Here is a 22,101-nt window from a genome sequence, read left to right as displayed (position 1 = left end):
AGTGCTAGAAGGGAGTGGAATTTGCTCTCTGTTTATATACAGTGGCTTGCCCTGCCTGTTTTTTTTTTTTTTTCCTGGTAGTTCTTTGATTAGGGTATTGTTTATTGCTTGATTGTACATCTGGTGATAATATTGGTGTTAATCTCTGCTTATCTGGGTGATGATTGCTGGTGAAGAGATGTTCTGGTCTTTTGTTTCCTTTTTATTGTCTCTTTTGAATAGTGTGTAGATGTTGTTTATCTCTATGTGCCTGTTGTTGGCTGCCTTGTCTGAATACCAAGCTTCCAAGAATTCCCTCGCATTTTTGGATTTAGCTTGGTCTAAGATGCTGACAGTTAGCCAGTTGAAATTATGGTTATGTCTGTCCATGTGTTGTGAGATTAAGGAGTTTTCATTGTGTCTTCTGTCCGCTAGTTGGTGTTCATGGATGCGCTCTGCAAGCCTTCTGCCTGTCTGTCCTACATAGTGGTTGTTACAGTCCTTACACTGTATGTTGTAGATGACTCCTGTTTTTTCTTCTTGGGCTACTAGGTCTTTTGGTTTATTTAAGATGTTTTGGAGGGCTTTAGTTGGTTTGTGTGCTACGGAGATGCCATGTGGTTGTAATAGTCTGTTGGTTGTTTCTGAGCTGTTTTGATGTATGGCAGTGTTATGCTTTTCATAGCTTGTGTTGGTTGTGCTGTAGTAGGTTGAGTGGTCAGGCACTTTTTGATAAAGTTGTGTGAATATCCATTTTATTGGAAGATGTTGTATAGGTGATCTGTTTCCTTTTTCTGCTGTTCTGGGTTGCTGCAGTGTGTTTGTGCTCATTTGAATAATGTTCTTACACAGCTCCTCTTGTGGGAGGTTGGGTTGTTTCTTTAGAAATGGAGTACTTGGTTAGTGTGGGTTGTTTTCTGATAGACTTGAGTTTCTAATTTGCCCTCATTTCCTCTGCTGATGTGGATATCCAGGAAGGGTAGCGTGTTGTTGTTTTCTTCCTCTCTGGTGATTTATTCCTTTGAAGATGTTGTTGATAGTTTCATGTGTCTTCTCTAGTTGTTCCTTTTTTATTATAACGAAGGTGTCGTCTACATACCAGATCCATACTTTTGGTTGTATGCGTGGAAGTGCTATAGTTTCTAGACGTTGCATTACAACCTCTGCTATGAGTCCTGAGAGTGGTGGTCCCATGGGTGTGCCTCTGATTTGCTTGGAACAGAAGCAATGGAGGCAGGAGAGAGATAGCTAAAAGGGAGAGCAAATTTCTGGGTAGTGTAGCTGTTTGCTGACTGATGGGTAGCCAAAGAGCATATGAACTGAGGAGTTCCATCCATGAACTAGTGCTACCATCTCTGAGCTGCAATATTCTGAGCCATCCATACATGGCAGAGAAGACTTAGAAGTTTTCTGTGACTCTTTCCTGCCATCTAGTGGTCATCTCAATATTTGCAGGTCAAGTAGCAAATAATCCTAGAAAAAAACCTTTTGAAAAAAAATGGTGCAATCTATGAGTTTAGTGTAGTACCCTCCAAAACTGTTCTTACATTTTTGTGCAGATGCCACATGCAGAATGACTCTAGGCATCATGCGATATTAAAAACAAATAAAACACAACAACTTATTGAAAGGTGAACACTGACATAGAAGAATCAACATATCTCCACATCAGATAGAGCACTCTTGAGGGCTCCACAATTCAGTTTAGTCCAAGGCTTGGGAGAAAAACCAGGTTTAAAGGGTTTTTTTTGAATAAGTCTTTAGTATAATCTTAATGTACACACCTCCCCTAAAAATCCAAACACCAAAATGAACACAAATGAACAATGAAAACAATACAATGAAACTTTGGGAAAGGTGGATTTATTGTAACAATGGACAACTAAAAGGTTCTTCATACCTCCCCTGGACCCTGTCTGCATCTCCCTAAGGAAGGTACACCTCACAGTTTGGGAAACCCTGCTCTACGTAGTAAAGTGGTTTGCCATTGCATCATTCTGAGGTGTGCCCCTCACTCTCCCCAAATTTCCAACCCTTCACCTTGAAGACTGACACCTCCAGGTCTGGTTCTCCATAGTATTCTTCGAGATGAGTCAAGGTCATCCAGATGCTGTCACCTGACCAGGCTAGCCAATCCTACTAACCCTGAACCACCTAGCAGGGCTAACAGCCGTGCACAGAAAAGATATGTTTAAAAAAAGAGAGAGAGAAAAAAATCAGAGTATTTAATTTTATATTGGTGCCACTTTCTTTTTTGATTTCTGAATTTTCGATGCGGATATACAGAAAAGCTACATACGGTGATCCTTGGGCTCTCATAGCCTCGCAGTTTGAAACCTCGGAGAAATGTACTTCCCCCACCACGTGCGAGTCCAACCCGAGACTCTTCACTCGTGTCTTCGGGAACGGTTTAGGCTTGGTAGGAAGAGTTGGTGCTGCCGCCTTAATTCACCCCGTCGATGGAAACCCGAATCCCGTCTTTGCAGCTTCCTGACCGCTCTCACCGCTTTCCTGCAGCGCTGAAACAGAGAAGCTGAACTGCTGAATTCAAGTGTGCAGCGCTTCAACGCCGTTGCGAGTCTGCTTTCCTATCTCTATGCGGTCTTCGTTCCCCGGATATTCTTCCGCTCTTCCGCAGCGGATGAGGGCGCCGGCTGAGCGAAGTGGGAGTTATGGCTCGGAGGATCTTGTGAGTACCCCCCGAGCAAAGCCAAAGGTGCCGTGCTTTGCCTCACCGCGGCGGCTCAGCTGAGCGCGGGGCAGTCCCCTCCTTGGGCCCTGCGGGCGTGTTCTCGGGGGCTCCCCGCCTGCAAAGCGGGGGCGCGCGCGCCTTCCCCGGGTCGCCTATCTCCGCTTTCGTTTTAGGGCTAGATCGTTTTAACGCGGTACTCTTGAAAATACAACGGCAAGCTCGCAGGTTGCCCTGGGAACGAAACATTTCGAAATTGACAATGTTAGTTTTGTGCAGCGCCCTATTCCAGGAGGTACTTTGTAAAGCACGCGTAACGCCTCCTCACGTGTTCGGCTTCCTTTGTTTTCAAAAGAGCAGAAAGAGAAAGTGGATTTTCCAAAATATTTTTCTCTTTGGATTAAGTAAAGCATGTGCCCTTTCCCGCCTTCATCGTTCCCTCCTACAGTCAGGTCCAGAAATATTGGGACATCGACACAATTCTAACATCTTTGGCTCTATACACCACCACAATGGATTTGGAATGAAACAAACACAATGTGCGTTAACTGCAGACTGTAGGCTTTAATTTGAGGGTATGTACATCCAACTCAGGTGAATGGTGTAGGAATTACAACAGTTTGCATATGTGCCTCCCACTTGTTAAGGGACCAAAAGTAATGGGACAATTGGCTTCTCAGCTGTTCCATGGCCAGGTGTGTGATATCCCCTCAGTACCCCAATTACAATGTGCAGATAAAAGGCCCAGAGTTCATTTCAAGTGTGCTATTTGCATTTGGAATCTGTTGCTGTCAACTCTCAAGATGAGATCCAACGAGCTGTCACTGTCAGTGAAGCAAGCCATCATTAGGCTGAAGAAACAAAACAAACCCATCAGAGAAATAGCAAGAACATTAGGCATGGCCAAAACAACTATTTGGAACATTCTCAAAAAGAAGGAACGCACCGGTGAGCTCAGCAACACCAAAAGATCCGGGAGACAACGGAAAACAACTGTGGTGGATGACCGAAGAATTCGTTCCCTGGTGAAGAAAACACCCTTCACAACAGTTGGCCAGATCAAGAACACTCTCCAGGAGGTAGGTGTATGTGTGTCAAAGTCAACAATCAAAAGAAGACTTCACCAGAGTAAATACAGAGGGTTCACCACAAGATGTAAACCATTGGTGAGCCTCAAAAACAGGAAGGCCAGATTAGAGTTTGCCAAACGACATCTAAAAAAGCCTTCACAGTTCTGGAACAACATCCTATGGACAGATGAGACCAAGATCAACTTGTACCAGAGTGATGGGAAGAGAAGAGTATGGAGAAGGAAAGGAACTGCTCATGATCCTAAGCATACCACCTCATCAGTGAAGCATGGTGGTGGTAGTGTCATGGCGTGGGCATGTATGGCTGCCAATGGAACTGGTTCTCTTGTATTTATTGATGATGTGACTGCTGACAAAAGCAGCAGGATGAATTCTGCAGTGTTTCGGGCAATATTATCTGCTCACATTCAGCCAAATGCTGCAGAACTCATTGGACGGCGCTTCACAGTACAGATGGACAATGACCCAAAGCATACTGCAAAAGCAACCAAAGAGTTTTTGAAGGGACAGAAGTGGAATGTTATGCAATGGCCAAGTCAGTCACCTGACCTGAATCCCATTGAGCGTGCATTTCACTTGCTGAAGACAAAACTGAAGGGAAAATGCCCCAAGAACAAGCAGGAACTGAAGACATTTGCAGTAGAGGCCTGGCAGAGCATCACCAGGGATGAAACCCAGCGTCTGGTGATGTCTATGCGTTCCAGGCTTCAGGCTGTGATTGACTGCAACGGATTTGCAACGAAGTATTAAAAAGGGAAAGTTTGATGTATGATTATTATTCTGTCCCATTACTTTTGGTCCCTTAACAAGTGGGAGGCACATATGCAAACTGTTGTAATTCCTATACCGTTCACCTGAGTTGGATGTACATACCCTCAAATTAAAGCTGACAGTCTGCAGTTAAGGCACATTGTGTTTGTTTCATTCCAAATCCATTGTGGTGGTGTATAGAGCCAAAGATGTTAGAATTGTGTCGATGTCCCAATATTTCTGGACCTGACTGTATGTGTCTGTTCGTTGTATAACACTTGGTTTTTATTGTGTGACAGATAATGATACTTAGCTGTTATTAAGTGTCATCACGTTGGTTTGATTCCAAGTCACTGCGTGGACAAATGCCCATCGTCTCAATCTGTTTCTAGTCATAATTTGCAGCTCTTCCAAGGACATTCCAATAATTTATTTGATCCTGTCCATCTACCCGATTGTATTCCTCTTCTTAGACATTTTTCAGCCTTGCCCAGCATAATAGAGGTTTCTGGTCCAAAATTTCCTCCCATCACATGCTCAAAGTATAGTTGTTTTTGCTTGCTGATCATCCCCTCAATTTATTTCATCCAAGGCCAATTCATTTTTTCTTGCTATTTGTAGTACTCTTAGTATTTGTCTCTAAATCTATAATTCAGAAGGCAACTACTTCTTTCTTGGTGTATAACTTTTATAGCTATTTGTTACCCCTTAAAAACTCTTGCTTTATTCTGATCTCTGTTATCAAAATATCTTTCTTACTGAAATGTGCTTATTAAGTTTGCCATTGCCTCCTGTCTAGGATTAATATTCTGTTTACTTCAAAATCAAATTGAAACAAGTCCATGACAAATCACTTCCCACTTCATGATGACATAGAGCTGAGAAGCCAAGGGAGACCCCATATAGATGTGATTGTGATTACTTACAATTTATAACTCGGGTCAGGAAAGGCTTTTTTAATGATTATTTACTAGTAAAATCATCCAAACACCAAAATGAACACAAATGATGCAACTTTAGATACAACCTTAGATGCAGCTTTAATACCTGTTAATCAATACTTAGAGAAGGGCATAGGTTTCAATTTTAGAAAGAGGATATATTTCTTGACCCTTTGCACATGATTGTCTTACCTGTAGGTAGAAAGTCTTCACTAAAATATTTCTCCAAAGGGTCACTTTTGTATCCCTCTGCTCTTTCTCTCCTACATTTATTTCAGTAGATAACCTACATAAATTACAGAATCAGAAATGTACTCTGCAGGACTGTAAGAATACGCTCAACTACCTTTTAGCTTTACATTCTCTCCTGTGATCCTTGCATATGTATCCTGACCTCTCCTTGTCAGGTGCAAAGATGTTAATTCCACACTCGTTCTAGTGAAGGATTCTAGCTCTTAATTTGTTTTCCCTGGTAGCTTTGTACTCTGGAAGTTTGCATGTTTCCTGTTCATTATCTGTGAAATTTGTCTACTGAATGCCCTAGCGACTTAAATAAATGCTTCCATCTCCAAAATCTTTGAAATCACTTGGAATTAGGAATGATAACATGCCGTTTGACAAAGGCTTTTATTCCTGCGTTATTTTGTGGTTCTGCAGATATGAAGGAAGGCTTGTTACTGGGAAAACATAAGGAATAGCTTAGCCACCTAACGGTGATATCTCGTAATATATATATACAAATCCTATTTAATTTCCAGAGAACATTATTTGTAGAAGGATTTTATAATATTTGAAGTAGATCCAGAGTTTAAGTACTGTAAATGTAAAATTATTCTGGTGAAGTGTTTCTCTTGTACTTTCATATTTTCCTCATTTACTTTATTATTATTATTTATCTGATTGCTTTAGTTACTTGTTCCTGCTGTTAACTTGTTTACATCTAATGAGATAGCCATAAGATTTCCTGTAAATCAAATACACCTCCTGCTTTTAGCATAAGGTTGCCGCTTTCATGTTATTCTGCTACTGTAAACTCATACAGTTTTCATTCTCAATAACTCTATTTACACAGGAAATAGTATCACTGTTTTCTTCTTACGAGAACGGGAATTGTCCAGATAGTCTTCTGGAAGATATTGATGATACCATTGCTTCTAGGGCAAAAAAGCCTCTGAACATTTAGTTTAATAATAATGTATTAAATTTAACAATTTACTAATTTAATAATAACTTGCTAATAAGCATGTAAATATGTATTTAGGAGCTCTAAGTCACCCTAACAGCTGAAGTGTTTATATTTATTTATATTTCAAATTTGTCATCGCCCATCTCACTGCAGTGAGTAAGTATTACCCCAAGGTTCAAAGTTCTGAATGAAGGAATAATTTCCTGTTGCTTTATTTTATCATTTATTTTACTTACTTTATTCTTCACTTTATTCTGCTACACCATGGAATAGAAAGCCTAATTAATACGACTATATTTAAGGTTGGAGAAGATTATTGGGAACACAGCATATTCATTTGTATTGCTTCCTTTCTTTAAGCATATGTACATAAGGCAAAAATACTGCTTATTTTAAATAAAATTTCTAGTCAGATTTTACATTCTCTGCATGCTTTACATTTGAAACTGTTTTACAAGAATTCCATAGTTTTCAGACATATTTATTTTCTTTGTCTGCAGTTATCCCCTTTATCAGTTAGGAAATCCTCCAACGAGAATTTTCCGGACAGATTACTTCTTGACACTGGTGAGGCCTGGCATCCCGCTGCCGGAAGATACAGTGCAATTCCGGATCCCCATGGAGTAAGTAGATACAGGGAAGGTAACACGTTTGCTTCTTGAGTTAAAACATTCAGGAGAATGTCACCCAGTTTCTCAGAATGCCCTAGTGGGGAAGCAAATACATCATGCAAAGTTATCGGTAACGACTGAAGCTTGTTTGATTGTTCATGTGTGTGTGCACTGTGTTCCCTGTAGGCTGTTCCACAACCCTGAGGAGTTCCTATAAAGGGTGGTTATTCTTACACCTCCCTGTCCATATCTCAGTGGACTGATTCTTTTCTGCTGGACCAGATAGAGACTTGGGAGAATTCTGAAACAGTCCGTTTCCTTCCCCAGCTTATGTAAAGGAAGCTATGGGAGTTGTCTTCTACTGGAAAAGTATATGTTGACCTAGGTTACAGTATTTTCTTTTGTGGGGCAGCATCTTCATAACAAACCAGCTACTTAATTATATCTGGCCTCTAGTGGAGCAGTGTGAAAAAAGAAAGAAGCCATGGTGTGTGAAGATGGTGGGGTTTGTGATGCAACCCTTCTGAAGAGAACTTCACTGGGGATGATGGCTTTGCAGCAAACTGCAGTTTTTACAAGGAATGATGCTGTACTGCCATGTCTATGCTGAGGTGACAAGAGTTCCTCATGGCCCTGGTCCTGTTGGGCTTTCAGAAAACTGTAAAAAAAATGCCTCTTCTGACAGGACCTGGGACAGGGTGTCTGGTTCCCTGATGGTGGTGGGTTGGAAATTTGCTTGCTTAATTATTTTTCCCCAATGTGCATGATATACTGTTGATTTTGTTCTTTTTTTGTTCTTTTTCTTTTTCAAACTTGATGTTTTAATCCTATTTTGTAAGCCACCTGGAATCATTTTGTGGTTGAAGTGGAATATAAGTTGATAAAGTACTGAACTGCCAGCATTAATTGTATGTGACCTGATAGAGGTGCTACCACATTTGAATGGATGGAGATTTTTTTTGGGGGGGGGACAGGATTGGGAAACAGGAAGTTCTTGAGATGTTCAGGTCCTGGCCTCTTAGCTGGAGTCTAGGAGTGATTGATAGTTGGTGAGGTGAAGAATCACTGTGATATAATCTGACAGATTGGCTCCAATCCAGGTTTCAGAAATGACATTTTGAAGCAGTTCACATTTTAAACCATCTTCAGTGACTGCCTTGCATAGGTGACAATATAAGCTTTTTTAAAAAATTAAATTGATTTATACTTTACTGTTCTGTCCTGATGAATATTGATTTTGAATGACTGAAGTGAAGTCTGGATTCTCCAGGCAATGTTACAGTTAGTAGATAAGATAAAATGTAACTTCTATATTGAATATAATTCAAACCTTTGCCAACTTCAGACTGGGGTTTAGCAGACTAGGGTAGACTCACTCTATTTAATCATCCACTTTAGGGAGCAGATTTCCAGTGCTGAATGTTTTAAATTGAAAATCAGGATGAGCTACAGAGGTGTTTCTCAACCTCAGCAACTTTAAGCTGTGCGGACTTCAACTCCCAGAATCCCCCAGCCAGTCCACACAGCTTAAAGTTGCTGAGGTTGAGAAGCGCTGATCTATAGTAACATTTTCCAGACTGAACCTGGAAGTCGATCAGGATTGCATATTTTATAAATGTTTAGGTGCCTGGGAGTTTTTCCTCTGTATTTCTTTTAACTAAAGAAAAAAAAATTCACTTTTTTCCAGGTGGTTCCTGGAATGGCTGCATTATTACTTAGCTAATCCTAAAAGTGTCAGGGAAGAATCTTCAGCTCTTCACAAAGCCCAACACTACTGTAAGCAGGCGAGCTTTAAAAAAAAAAAAAAGTTAAAGTTTTAAAAAAGCTTTGCCAAGATGGAAAATTTAAATAGTGTAATCCTGTCTGCCCCCACTATGGTGGGCAAGGGCAAATGCTAGCTAGACTTCATCCAGGTTGCTCCACTCAGTCTCAGTTTGTGTTCCAGCAGAAATCTGGGGAGAATCTGTTTTGGGGGAATGTAGCCTCATGTTTAACCATTCCTCTTGATCTCTGGGACCTGCCACAAGATCTTTTGCTTATCTGGATTGATCTTTGTTAGTTTTCACATTGTTAATAGAATAGTTTTCTAATATATCAGTATGCTTCTTTCAGAGACAGGGATTACTAAATAACACTAATTATCCTTACTGAAATTAATATGCTGACATTATTCCTTAATGTGCTTCAACTGTTTGCTTGCATTTGGTACAGCATGACAAGAATAGAATTGAAAGACTACCTTGAAAAAATATATAATGTACCAGTAGCTGCTGTTCGAACCAGGATACAGCATGGTGAGTCTTCATCTGAAGAACATTCATTATTCTGTTTATTGACAAAACTCTCTTTCACGTAGTTTTTCTCTTCCAAATCTTAGCTATTTAAAGAAGCAATTGCTGGCTATTGATTAGTGCAAGTTTATTTTTCTTTGCAAATTAGTCAATTCCTATATGAATTGGATTTTTTCATTACTTTTTTTTCTTTTTGAAAGAATCAAACATGAGATTACATTAATTTAAAAAGTATTGTTCTAGTCCAAATCTGATACTTGAATTAACCTTCTTAAATAAAGTTATTTCACTTCATATAATAATATTTTAGGATAAAAAGATTCAAATCCTGTTGGGTTTGTGCCAGGCAGCACTGCAGATAAAATACAGCAGAACTGGGTTAAGAAAGTACATCTGTAGAAGAAGGTAGGTAGGTAGTTTTCTGAAGAAAATGGTAGTTCATTACTTTTACCATCTTGAAACAAATGCTGAGACTGTGGGAGTTCAATAGGATAACTTTAAGCTGTTAACAGAAAAAGACAAATAAAATTCAAAAGATGTAACAGAGGCCCGATGGGATGACTTCCATGGCTTTAGTATAGTAACTGAAGGATATAGTCTGGTCAAAAGGAACAGACAGAATAGAAAGGAGGGAAGAGGAGTTACATTGTATGTTCAAATACCCACACCTCAGAAATCCTAGTGAATGAACTTGGTGATATTGTAAAACATTTGGGTTAAAATAAATGAGGAAATAAATAAAATACAGGTAGTCCTCGATTTAGGATGGCCATTGGAACTGGAATTTCCATCACTAAGCAGTAAAGTCGTAAAGTGTGACCACCTCGCTTAGTTGCGGCAATACCTGCAGTCCCAGTTGCTGTCATTAACTGAATCTCACAGTTGTTCGGTGAGGCAACTTCCTGCTGGCTTCCTACAAAGTCAGTGGGAAAGCTGGCAGGAAGTTGCAAGTCCCAGGCCTGCAGACAGATAACTGGCTGTTGCCGGGTGGGGGTGGGGGAGGGGGCGAGGGGGTGGGCGGGGGTGTCAGGGAGGGTGTGCAAGAGGTGCCATGCGGGTCAGGGAGTGTGCATGGTTGTGTGTGAGAGTGCTGTGTGGGTTGGGGAGGGTGCATGGAGGGTGCCACACGGGTTGGGGAGGGGGCACGAAAAGTCCTGCATGGGTAAGCGAGGGTGTGCGGGGATCCGGCCCAGGCCAGGGAGGATGTGTGGGGGTGCATGAGTGGCCAGCACAGTGTGAGCACAGAGGGGTTGGGGGAGGGTGTGTGGGTGGAGGAGACTTACCCCAGTGACTTGCAATCTTCCCTGCTGGCTTCCCCTTTGATTTTTCTGGGGAAGCCAGCATGGACGGTTGCAAATGGTGATCATGTGAGCTTGGGGCACTCGGCAACTGGTCGTAAGCGCAAACAGGTTGTCAAGCACCCAGATCATGATCATGTGACCATGGGGGTGCTGGGAGAGCCAGAACTCTGAGAAGCAGTCGTAACCTCCATTCATTCAGCGGTATTGTAACTTCAAACAGTCGCTGAACAAATAGTCGTAAGTCAAGGACTACTGTAAATACCATTTTGATGTCTACTATCACCCAGTCAAGGTAATGGTATATAAGGTGCCTTCTGGAACTAAACTGTGGCTATTTCAAAGAAATTTGAAATGATGGAGAGCTTCAGTTATGCAACACCTGTTGAGAGATAAACTCTTCCAAGCATAGACCTTCTAGAAAATATATGACTTGTTTTGCTGTCACCTTTCTCTGTCACAGAATGGAAGAAAAGTATTGACTACCCTTGACTTGATATTAGCTTAAAACAAAGTTGTAGTTGATGATAATATGGATGTATAAGAAATATTGGGGAAAGTGACTACGTAATGTTGGAGTTCTTGATGTTAAAACTAAAAACAACTGAGTGTAGTTGAACACATATCTCAAACTCTAGGGAAATGAATTTTTCATTTGGAGCAGTGATAAGTAGGGTTTTGTGGCAAAAACAGCTATTGGAAAAAGGAGCTTATGGTGGGTGGGAGTTTATAAAAAAAGATAGTAAAAGCACAGTTACAAACAAATCAAATGAGGGAGGACAGCAAAAGAAGCAAATGTCTGTACACAAAAAGCTTACTAGGGATCTGAAAACAAAAAAGGATACTGATAATAAAGGCTAAGTTACAAAGGAAGAATATAGGCAATCTGCAACTGAAGAACTGCTGTCAAGAAAGCAAAAGTTCTGAATGAGCTGAGGCTGGTGAATGAGTGTTAAGAGTAACAAAAAAGGCTTCTTTAGATATGTTCAAAATAAAAGAGAAAAGATATCAACTACTCCATAAAAATAGCAAAATGCTAACAGGTAACAACATCAACAGTAACAGCAAGGCGGGAGCAGGGGGGGAGGCACTGCTGCTGAACTCTTAATTTGGTTCAGTGTTCTCCAAGAAGAGGATCTGTATTTCACTTGAAAATGGTGAAGAACAGGATAAAGAGGAATGAAATTTAAGGGTAAGAGAAACATGAATTTAAATCTCCGGGGCTGGTTGAATTACATCATATTAAGGGCCATACTGTTGGTATGATTGACCCTTTGTGTGTTATCTTTGAAAAATCCTGGAGAATGGGTGAAATGGTAGATGATGGGAAGAAGACAAATATTGACTTTTATTTAAAAAGGGGAGAGGGTAGTAGGAGGCAGAGAACTATAGATCAGTACTTAATATAGGTACCTGTGACAATTCTAAAGCCGATAGGAAAGAAGGAAGAATCACAGTGATATCAGTTCCAGAATAGATTGTAGGAGTGCTGTAGACGTATTGCATCTTGATTTCAACAGAGCATCTGACAAAGTGTCCCATGACATTCTGATTAGCAAGATTTGATTGTGGGCTGGATGGTAGGGCTGCCTTGAAAAATATTCTCAGAGGGCTCATCAAACATGATATTGAGTGGGCTGCCACAGAAGTCAATATTTGTATTAATAACTTTATTTAATATTTCAATTTATATAGCCACCGACCTCAAATATATAATGCTGGGTGGCTTATAGCAATTAAAAACAAGATAAAAAACAAAACAATATAAAACCATATAAAAAATCATATAATGTAATCCACAGGTGAAATATAAAAACAGTCAACAACACTCAACCTTACCATTGAACTGGCCCCACTGCACACCCAGATCCCTAAAGGCCACATTTTTAAAGCCTTACAAAAGACCAGTAGGTTTGGGGCCAATCTGATCTCTGGGGTTGGGGGGTGATGTTCCAAAGGGTGGGCACCCTGACGGAAAAGGCTCTCTTCCCCGCCTGATGGCATTCCCTAATAGATGGGACCCAATGCATGCCTCTCTTGCAGGATTTAATGGGATGGGTAGATGTAACCAGGGGGAGGCAGTCCCTCTAATAACCTGGTTCCATGCCATGAACCAGGCCATGTCATCATCAGCACCTTGAATTGAACCTGGAAGCATACTAGTAGCCAGTGCAGCTCACGGAGCAGAGGTGTAATGAGTGCTGATCAAGGAGCACACCTAACTGCCCTTGCAGCCACATTCTGAGCCAGCTGTAGTTTCCAGATGCTCTTCACAAGAAGAGCTCCATGTAGAGTGCATTGCAGTAGTCCATTCAGTGGGTGACTGTGAACCTGGATGAGGAAGTGGTGAGATGCCCATGAAATTTGCAAATGACATACAGCTGGGCAAGTTAGAAGACAAAGATAAAATTCAGAATGGTCTAAACAGGCTAGAGACATAGGCTTAAGCCAACATAAGGAAATTTAACAGAGTTAAATACCAAATTATTCAGTTAGGAAACAGAAATCAAATGCAATAGGTGTAAAGATGAGGGACATCTGATTTGGCAGTAGGATTTGTGAACACTGATTGATTGAAAAGATGAGATAGCAGTGCAATGTGGCTGTACCAAAAGGCTGCATGAATAAAAGGATGGTTTCTAAATCACAAGAAGTAAAAATTCCTCATCTGACCCTATGATGGTCAGTCCCACCTCAGTAGCATGTTCTATTCTGAGCACTTTCTATTCTGGAAGAGAAAACATAAGTTGGTTATTAGAACAAACTGGAACAAATTTAGAGAAAGTGATTGAGGAAAAAAGTGAAACAGGTTCAAAGAAGAAGTGCAAGGATGACAAGGGAACTAGAAACTAAGTATTTTGAAAAGAAATGCAAGACACTGGGAATGTTTAACCCTGAGAGACTGAGAAGAGTTGGCGCTGGTCAAAAATCTGAAAAGATTTCATAAAGAAGCAGGCAAAAACTTGTTTTTGAGGCATTCCTGTCAAATGAGCATTGTATCTCGTTTCTTTGTCCTGTCTAATGTGAGTATGGGATTCAGTAGCTTGTAAAGCAGTAAAATTGCTGCATGATTAATGCCCCAGTCCTAAATACTTCTGCTCTGAGAGAAGAGTTTACCCACTTAGGAGTAGCCACAGGCTCCTTTCTAGACATCACGTAAATATGATTTTTGTTTTCTCTAACTGAAAGGGTAGGGAAAAGGAATCGTTAGCTTTTGGTAAGTCAATATGTTGGTCTATTTAACAGGCTCAAACAAACAGAGGGATGACAAAAATAGACGAATCAAGAAGCCAGACTACAAGGTTGCCTATGTACAGCTGGTGAGTAAATGCATCTGTTTTGAAGCTGAGAAAGTGAGGGAGTTGCGTCGGATTTTTGTTGAGTCAATTATTTATGGGTTTCAAAATTCTCCCATGAGGATATTGTTTCCCCAGAGGGTATTTGAAAGCACCCGATTGAGCCCTGAGGGAAACAGGATGCAAATCTCAATCAGTCTGGTCTAAGGGATCTGCTGTTAAGTTCTTTGGAGGTGAAACTGCTACTTGAAAAATCATAGGCATTATCTTGGAGTAGCATGCTGTTGAAGGAGTGAGAAACAGTAAGGATGCTGTCATTGATAACTTGGCCTACTAATATTGAGAATGTTCAGTTTTATACTGGCTGGCATGCGTGGCATGTCCAAAGGGGCCATGAAGGTTTCTTCTGAAAAGCTTCATGAGCAATCTGCATTATAAAGCTAAACTGAGGTTTAGCACTTAGGATAAGACATTGTGAAATTCTCTAATTGAAAATATTTGGCTTTGCCGCAAGTTCCTAGAAGGAAGTTATAAAACTGAAACTGCTGTTATTTCTCTATTAGCCCTCAGCATCTGGATCAGAAGAGAGCAAATTCTATAAACTGAATGCTGTTGAGGCAAATACACAGAGGGTTGGGGTTTTTTTTTTTTTTTTAGTTAATTGTACAGTGTAATTCAAGAGAAGACAATACTTTTGGGGCTGATGAGCAGGTTTAGAGTTTTGTAAGCTTGCTGTGGGCATTCTGACAAGCTGGCTGCTGTGGGGGGAGACTTTCCTGTTCACAAAATGACTCAGCCATGGCCATTTTGCATTTTGTAGAAAAACCTATGCCCCAAGGGGTAAACTAGTGAGTTGGTTTCCAGTTGCCCCTTCCTGCTTGTAGAATTAACTGTTCACTTTTCCGTTTTTCTGGATAGATGGGCAAACTTGAAAACAAAGCTACAGCTACTTTTTATTTTCTAGGAATACCTGGGAGACCTTTTTCATGGCTCAGGGACATTCTTGCCACTAAAGATGAAGTTAGAAAGTCAGGTAGAAGAGATATATTGGTGCTCTGTTGTACTGTAGTTCCTTGGTGGATCTTGTGAAGTTTTTTATTTGTTTATTTATTTATCATATTTATATAGCCACCCATCTCACAGAAGGTGACTCTGGGTGGCATACAACAATTAAAGTTGCATATCAGATTGATTTCTCCCCCCAATACACACTGTTAGTTCAGTTGTCCCAGTAGCAGCTGCTTCTCCAGTAAAGGAATAGAGATTAATACTACATCCAGATATTGATTCCTCCACACTGTTCTCTTAGTGTTGCATATCATGGACTCAAGTTATTAATCTGCTGTGCTGGCCCTGAGTAGGTTCTGCTATTTTCTAAAGCACTTGGTTTGGCCAGTGGCTGAGCCATACTTTTTTGAGTAGGAGAACAATCAAACATTTATTTAACAATTAATAATAATTGTTAAATAAATTTTATTATTTATATAAACAATTATTTAATCATACTGATAAAATTTGTAGGTGCTTTCTGTCTCTCTCTTAATTTTTTGGATAAGTCTTATTGTAAGGCAAATCTGTTGTTCACAGCTAACTCCCTCCTACTTCAGAGGGCAGGATTTCATCTCTGAAGGTGCATCAGACAGAAGCAAGTGAAAAGTCTTGGGGCTTTCCTCTGAAGTTCAGTCTGGCTGAGCACCTCTTTTCTTCTGGACTTGAGAGAGGGGCAGGGACGCAGGTCTTTAAAACGTGTTTACTTAATACCTAAACTGAATTATCCTTATGTTTTCTGGTCTTGGCTTGTCACTCTGAGAGTTTGATGTTACAGGACTCTGCCGTTTTTTTGTTTTTGTTTTTGGGTTTTTTTGGCATCTTTATGATTCCTAATAATTTACCATACAGGTTAGTGAGAATAGCTGATCTGGGAAATGACTTTTACCAATCTTTAACTGCCTGTAGACTGCTGGAATACTTCTTCAGTCTTAACAAATGTGTCCTTCCCTATGTAATACTTTTTAGTTGATCTTATTCTAAATACTCACTTGTTGTCTGCTCCAGACTGGAAGGTATTTAACCAATAATATCTTCTAAGAGTTGTTTATAGTTATTTTTAATTAAATGCTAAATCTGTGGGGTTCCTATTTTATTTTTGTAGCTGACCTGTCTTTAACTCAGTATTCTATTAAATGTGGGAAGAAAAACATTATTCAAATCTCTTTAATGTACCCTATTACTTTATGCTGAAAAAGTTATCCTAATTCAGAAGTCTTACCTAGGCTTTAGGAATATACGTAAAGTAAGAGGCTTTAATTTTAGATTCCTGCATACCTGCTGATCATTTTTGCAGAAGGTGAATCCAGGTGAAGCAGACAAGGGTGGGAATCTTTAATCATTTTCTTCCTTGTTTTTGTCTTAATTCAACCTCAGGTTCACCCTTATATTGGCACAAACAAACCCATGGCTTAAGCAAGTTCATGTTTATGGCAAGTTCCAGGTAATTTTGTAAGAAAGTCATCTGTTTGGGAAAGTTTTTTATGTTGGCTTTCTTGAACAGTCAGTAGGTGGCAGCATTATTCTTCCTTGCATTACTTTCTTGACTAGCTGGCATTCTTAGGTATCTGAGAAATACTGTTTTGTCTTGAAGGCAGCAGTTATGTTTCCCTACTCTGGAAGTCATCAGCTTCTGATTTCCAGGCCAACTTATGCAATATAATATGCACACATTAATCATTGCATTCAAGCGTTGGAAGATGAAAACGCTGATGCTTGGACAACATATAATACATAGCAGTATGGGTGAAAGCAGAGAACTAATTCATATGTGTAGGAATCCAGGTTATCTTGAAGACAGAGGACTTTTTCTCTCATACCCCAAACTTGGCAAATGAGGGTAGGGTTTTTTTCTCCCTAGTTCAGATGGTATTTGTCTCCCATTGCAAATGACCTCAAATTATTGCTTGTGGTCAGTATCACCTTCTGTAGTTTCAGTTTGTTCTTCATGTGCTTTCCCCCTCCTCCTTAGGAGAAAACATTTTGTAACCTTGGTTATAAGACCTTTTTTATGTTTCAAAAGTTAGAACCAACTTCTTCATTAATATGAAAATTGCTTCTGTGCCTCGAGAACTATGTTCCGTTTCTGCTTGTTTGTACAGTCAACACTTGCATCTGTTAGAAAACTTAAAAATCCTTTTTTTCTGATTTGGGGGCAGACATTTATACTGACAAGATTATGAAGTTCCATAAATGTGTTTCCTCGATGGCTATATGGAAGCTGCAGTAATGAGCACGACAGATTTCACAGTATCCCTAAGAACAAGCTAGAGCAGCATTTAATTGACTGGAAGTCTACATATTCCCTACTTCCATAAAGTGTTATGCTATAATGTAAGCTAAAACAGCTTATCTGCAAGTGGCCACTAACCATTAATTTTCTTCGCTAACCAAATGATTGTATGTATTGCAAATACTCAGATGTGACTTCAAATGAGTTAAACAGCTTTTATGGTACAGTTATTCCTTGATATATAATTGAAGTTACAGAATGGTCAAAATATACTAGCTACTGAACATGCACAATAACTATTTTTCATAAAGCTTTCAGCATGCAAGAGTCAAACCAGTGCAAAATTACTGCACGGCATTGTGGAGGATTTATAAAGCTTTCAGTTTTGAGAGTTCAGTGTAATATCTTGGCGGTTTCAAATCCTTTCTGGCTTCCAGCCAAGATCAGCATTTCTCGGCAAAACAAGGGATGGAGAGAGCCAAATTGTCTGCACTGACTTTTGTTTATTAAAAGGTTCCAGATACAGATTGACTTCTACTCAATATTTGGTTTTGACCAGCCTTGAAATGGCAACTGTGAGGACTTCCTTAGAGAGCTAAAAGGGTATCCTCCAGGTCCTCTGTGGTGTCTGAATATTCCTCCATTGCCTTAAAATAAGAGGATGGGATAATATGTGGTACTTCATGGAAACTCCACTTTGAGTCATTTGCTTTAGTAGTGTAGTGACAAATGTAGCAAGTTAGAAGCGCAAGGACTAGAACCATGGCTCATCTTTACAGGCCATATCCTTCCTTTTGGGACAGAAGGGCTGTGTCTGTCATAGACAAGGCCTCTCAGTTCTCAGCTTGGCAGCAAGCCAAACCCTGGTATGCGCAGCAACATCAGTCAATGATGATGTTGTACATGCAAGTATAAAATGCAGGTGGCAACCATACAAACATTTCCTGATGGGTTTCCAGTGCTGTCTTTGGAGTTCTATTTGTTGTTTTAGTATTTTTTTTTAATGTCTCTATTCTGACCAGTCCTTTTAAAAGTAATGTGAACAACACCATTTTCAAATAATAAAACAAAACCCATTTTTCTCAACCAATAAGAACCAGTTCAATTTTTCCTTAAAACAAACAAAAACTAATATGTTGCTTCTGGAAAATACCCAGGCTTTGATTTCAGTGGACCCCCAGAAGAGAACGTTCATGAACTGCACAACTTCTCAGAACACTGCCTGGTCTTTCCTCATTGAAGTATTAAAGGCATAGTGTTGAAATGGCTTTTTACAAACCATAGTGATGACATTGACTAGTTTTTGTAGTTTTGGGAGGAGTATACTGCCTGGATCAAAGTAAAACTTTGAATGATGCCCCAGTATTGTGCATTGAGATTCCGTTCACTTTAATCACAATATTAGAAGGGGTATTTAGTCTCCTGCTGATGTTGAAAATCTACTTCTGTAAGATTTCCATCTCTGGAGAATCATAGCACTAGAAAGGGGTGGAACCAATTGATCATGTTTAAGGAGCCCAAGAAGGAATGGGAGGCTTGTTATAGAAACCCAGTAAGGAAAATTAAAACTTACAGTTGTACTTATGTGAGTCCAGTTGCTTTGCTCATAAGTTCAGATTAATCACTGAGGACTAGATTGGTTGGCAAAACCTAGTTCATTTGTGATTAAAGTTTTGATTTTAGAAGGATAGCAAAAATGCCCTTATAGTCTATACGCTGATTTTTAGTTCTTTAGTGGTGGCCAAAAGCTGTTAAGGTATTTTGGAAAATACCTTCCAAAATAGCTCCAGACGTTATTTTTATAACACATCTTTCTGTGCCATGCTATTGTCTGATCGTTTTATTAGTCTTAGTTCTCTACTTGAAGAGAATGGAAAGCTGACAGGGTTGATTTTAACGAGATTGTCAACACTGCATACAATATGGAAAAATAGATAATGTCAACAGAATAAAATGCTGTTCTTGAATAATAGGTTCCTGCTGCTAAATAAAAGCTAAAAGGTCAGTTGATTATTGTTTTCCAAATGGGAGACGTTGAGTCTGTGGCAACGCTCTGTGTTGGCATTGATGCTCTTCATTATGGAGAATGACTGCTGAAAATTTTAATGCTGCATTTCAGGAATTACATAACTTCACAAATCCCTTTTTAATTCATATCATATATACAATTCTATTTAGTATATTTTCTTTAATCTACTACATAGCAAACACAGAGATACTAAATAGCCACGACCCATGCTTTAATGCATGCACATGGCATTTTCTGTTTTATTGACAGAAACTAGAGAAATAATGTTGAACCAATCACAGTTATGCTTAACAGATGCATTTTAACAGCAATTGTGTCACTAACCTTTTTATAATTACTGTCATGGAAGAAAAATCTTAGTAGATCAAGGAAATCTTCATGTAAATGTATGCCATTCCAGTGCATTTCTTATCAATCTCTCTTTCATCTGCATTGCTTTCTATGCAATCCACTATGCCCTGTCTGTTCTTTGTGAAGCCATTAGGTAACCATGTTTGTGCCTTTCCTTTGTAACTCCTGCTCTCCAATAATATTGAGTATGTGGAGTATGATAGTGTCTATCGTCTCTTTATAACTATATGGAAGAAAATCGTGCATTCTGATTCTGTTGAAGACCTTCTCATGGACTTGTGCAGTCACACCTGCTACAATTGAGAACTGTATTTTCTATTATATATTTTTTTCTCTTGCTAAAAATGAATAGTCTGTTTTTTTTTTAATTGAGAGCAAGTTTGGTCTAATGATTAAGGTGCTGTACTAGCAGCGGGGAAACCTGAGTTCTGTTCCTTCCTTAGGCATAGGCACAAAACCAGTTGAATGACTTTGGGCCAGTCACTCATTCCCAGCCCTAGGAAGAAGGCAATGGCAAACCACTTCCAGAAATGTTGCCTAGAACACTGCATGGACTTGTCTATGTAGTCATCAGGAATTAAGATCAAGATATGTGAATTGAAGGCTAAAAAAACATACACACACCCCCAAAAATTGTTTGATATGATCAGGTTTATTTATTAGCTTGGGGCTATTTCAAGTGGTACAACAAATTCTTGCACTATATTTCATAAGTGACTGTGTTTTCAATGTAACTATGGTGTGTCTATTGAATCGGCAATGGAGATTTGCCTGCCTGGTTTTTGGGTAGCACAGAACTGGAAGGGGTAATGCAACATACTATTTAGGATTTCAGACTATAACAGAGGTGACTTAGGTTAAAAGCTCTACTTATCCAGATGATTACTGAATGATATTGGGTCAGTTACTCTGAGTCCCTTGACAGGAAGACTGAGAGAGTAAAAGATAATATTCCGCATCTTTTCTTCAATAGCTTTCTGGACTAGCTGAAACTTCCCATAGTTATCTGAAGAAACAGATCCTACTGGAACATATGATTAAACATGTGTTGTTTAACACATTTGTTTTCTGTCTTTAGGCTGCAGGACAGACTTTCCAGTTTCCAGACTTGTTTCCAGACGGGGACAAAGCTCCTGAGGTTGATGAAGAGGTCGAGAAAAAAGTGAATGAAGAGAAGCAGCAGAACGATCCTAGACGTGGAGATGTTCCTAATTGGTTTTGGCGCTGATAGAAGATCTGCTGTTTTCGGGTTGGGTACCTTGGAGGGATATGAACCCTTTCACCCAGTCTTAGTCCTCTTTTTTTAATATCATTATCTTTGGAAGACCTTTGAAAATATATTTAATCCCTATTTCATGCAACAGATGTTTTGGTAAAAAATGAAAAGCCTCTTGACATAGAAGGTGGCAAGTGTGGGACAAGTTTGTCAGCTTCAGCTGTAGTTCATATTTGTGCTTGGAGAGAAGAAAGACTTACTGGTGTATCTGTCCTTCATTAAACCATTAGAGAATATTTACATGGCTGCATGACACCTAGTGATGAAGGTATTAAAAGTTGGAATTATCTGGTTACCACTGAAATGAGAGAAGCTAAATCTTTGAGTGGGTTGGGCCACTTTTGGGGTAATGCCCTTGGAGTGTTATATGGAATTTGATTCTTCTCATATTAATAGAGTATTGGTTTGGGGGTGGAAATGGCATAATGTGTTCTTGGAGCCAAAAGTTCTCAAAACATGCATATTCCAACTGAACCTCATCCAGTAAAAGCCATTGTCAGCCTATGTTCTTTATTTGTTGGCTCCGTTTCTAGAGATTCTTAAATAGGGGTGTGTAGAAATGGAAAATGATTGTTTTTAAAATTCAGGACAAATAGCCCACTCAAAATGTTCTGAGTTGGCTGTAGTTAGATAGAACAAAATTTTAAATGTTCTGAGCATTCTGGCCATAGGAAACAATGGAATCTTGGAACCAATGCTTTGTTCCCTGATTTTCACTTCAGGGATCACACAAGGTAGATAGGGTGGCAGTCTATGCTGACTGCAGATGTAGGTTTCAGGAAAACTTTGAATCAGATTTTTTTCTGGAAAACTTCCCAGGAATTTTTTCTATGCAAATGAACATAATTCCAATGAGTATATTTAGCTCAATATCCATAGTCTGCACAAGTATTTGAGTTACATGTTTTTTATGTAAGGGAGGGAGATCTATGAAATTCCTGCTTTTCAGTTTTTTAGAACAATCACCTGAAAAGCATACATCATACAACTTTGAAACCGCCAAACGTGCCTGGAGTGGAAAATTTTCCAGCCC

The 22,101-nt window shown here is 39.5% G+C and overlaps 1 protein-coding gene across 1 annotated transcript; it reads left to right on the top strand.

Moving 5' to 3' along the window:
• The first annotated feature begins 2,543 nt into the window (after nt 1-2,543).
• MRPL23 (mitochondrial ribosomal protein L23) lies at nt 2,544-21,304 on the top strand. Its single transcript, XM_007431332.4, has 5 exons — nt 2,544-2,668; nt 7,137-7,259; nt 9,459-9,541; nt 14,083-14,156; nt 20,871-21,304. Exons 1-5 carry the CDS (start codon nt 2,652-2,654, stop codon nt 21,018-21,020), a joined length of 447 nt encoding a protein of 148 aa, XP_007431394.1. The 5' UTR covers nt 2,544-2,651; the 3' UTR covers nt 21,021-21,304.
• The last annotated feature ends 797 nt before the right edge of the window (nt 21,305-22,101 follow it).

This window comes from Python bivittatus, unplaced genomic scaffold (genome assembly GCF_059951505.1).
Source record: "Python bivittatus isolate LINGU-HERP-01145 unplaced genomic scaffold, Pbiv_v1 ctg000480_np1212, whole genome shotgun sequence".
NCBI classification, from domain to species: domain Eukaryota; kingdom Metazoa; phylum Chordata; class Lepidosauria; order Squamata; family Pythonidae; genus Python; species Python bivittatus.
This window is presented reverse-complemented; position numbering and strand designations above follow the sequence as displayed.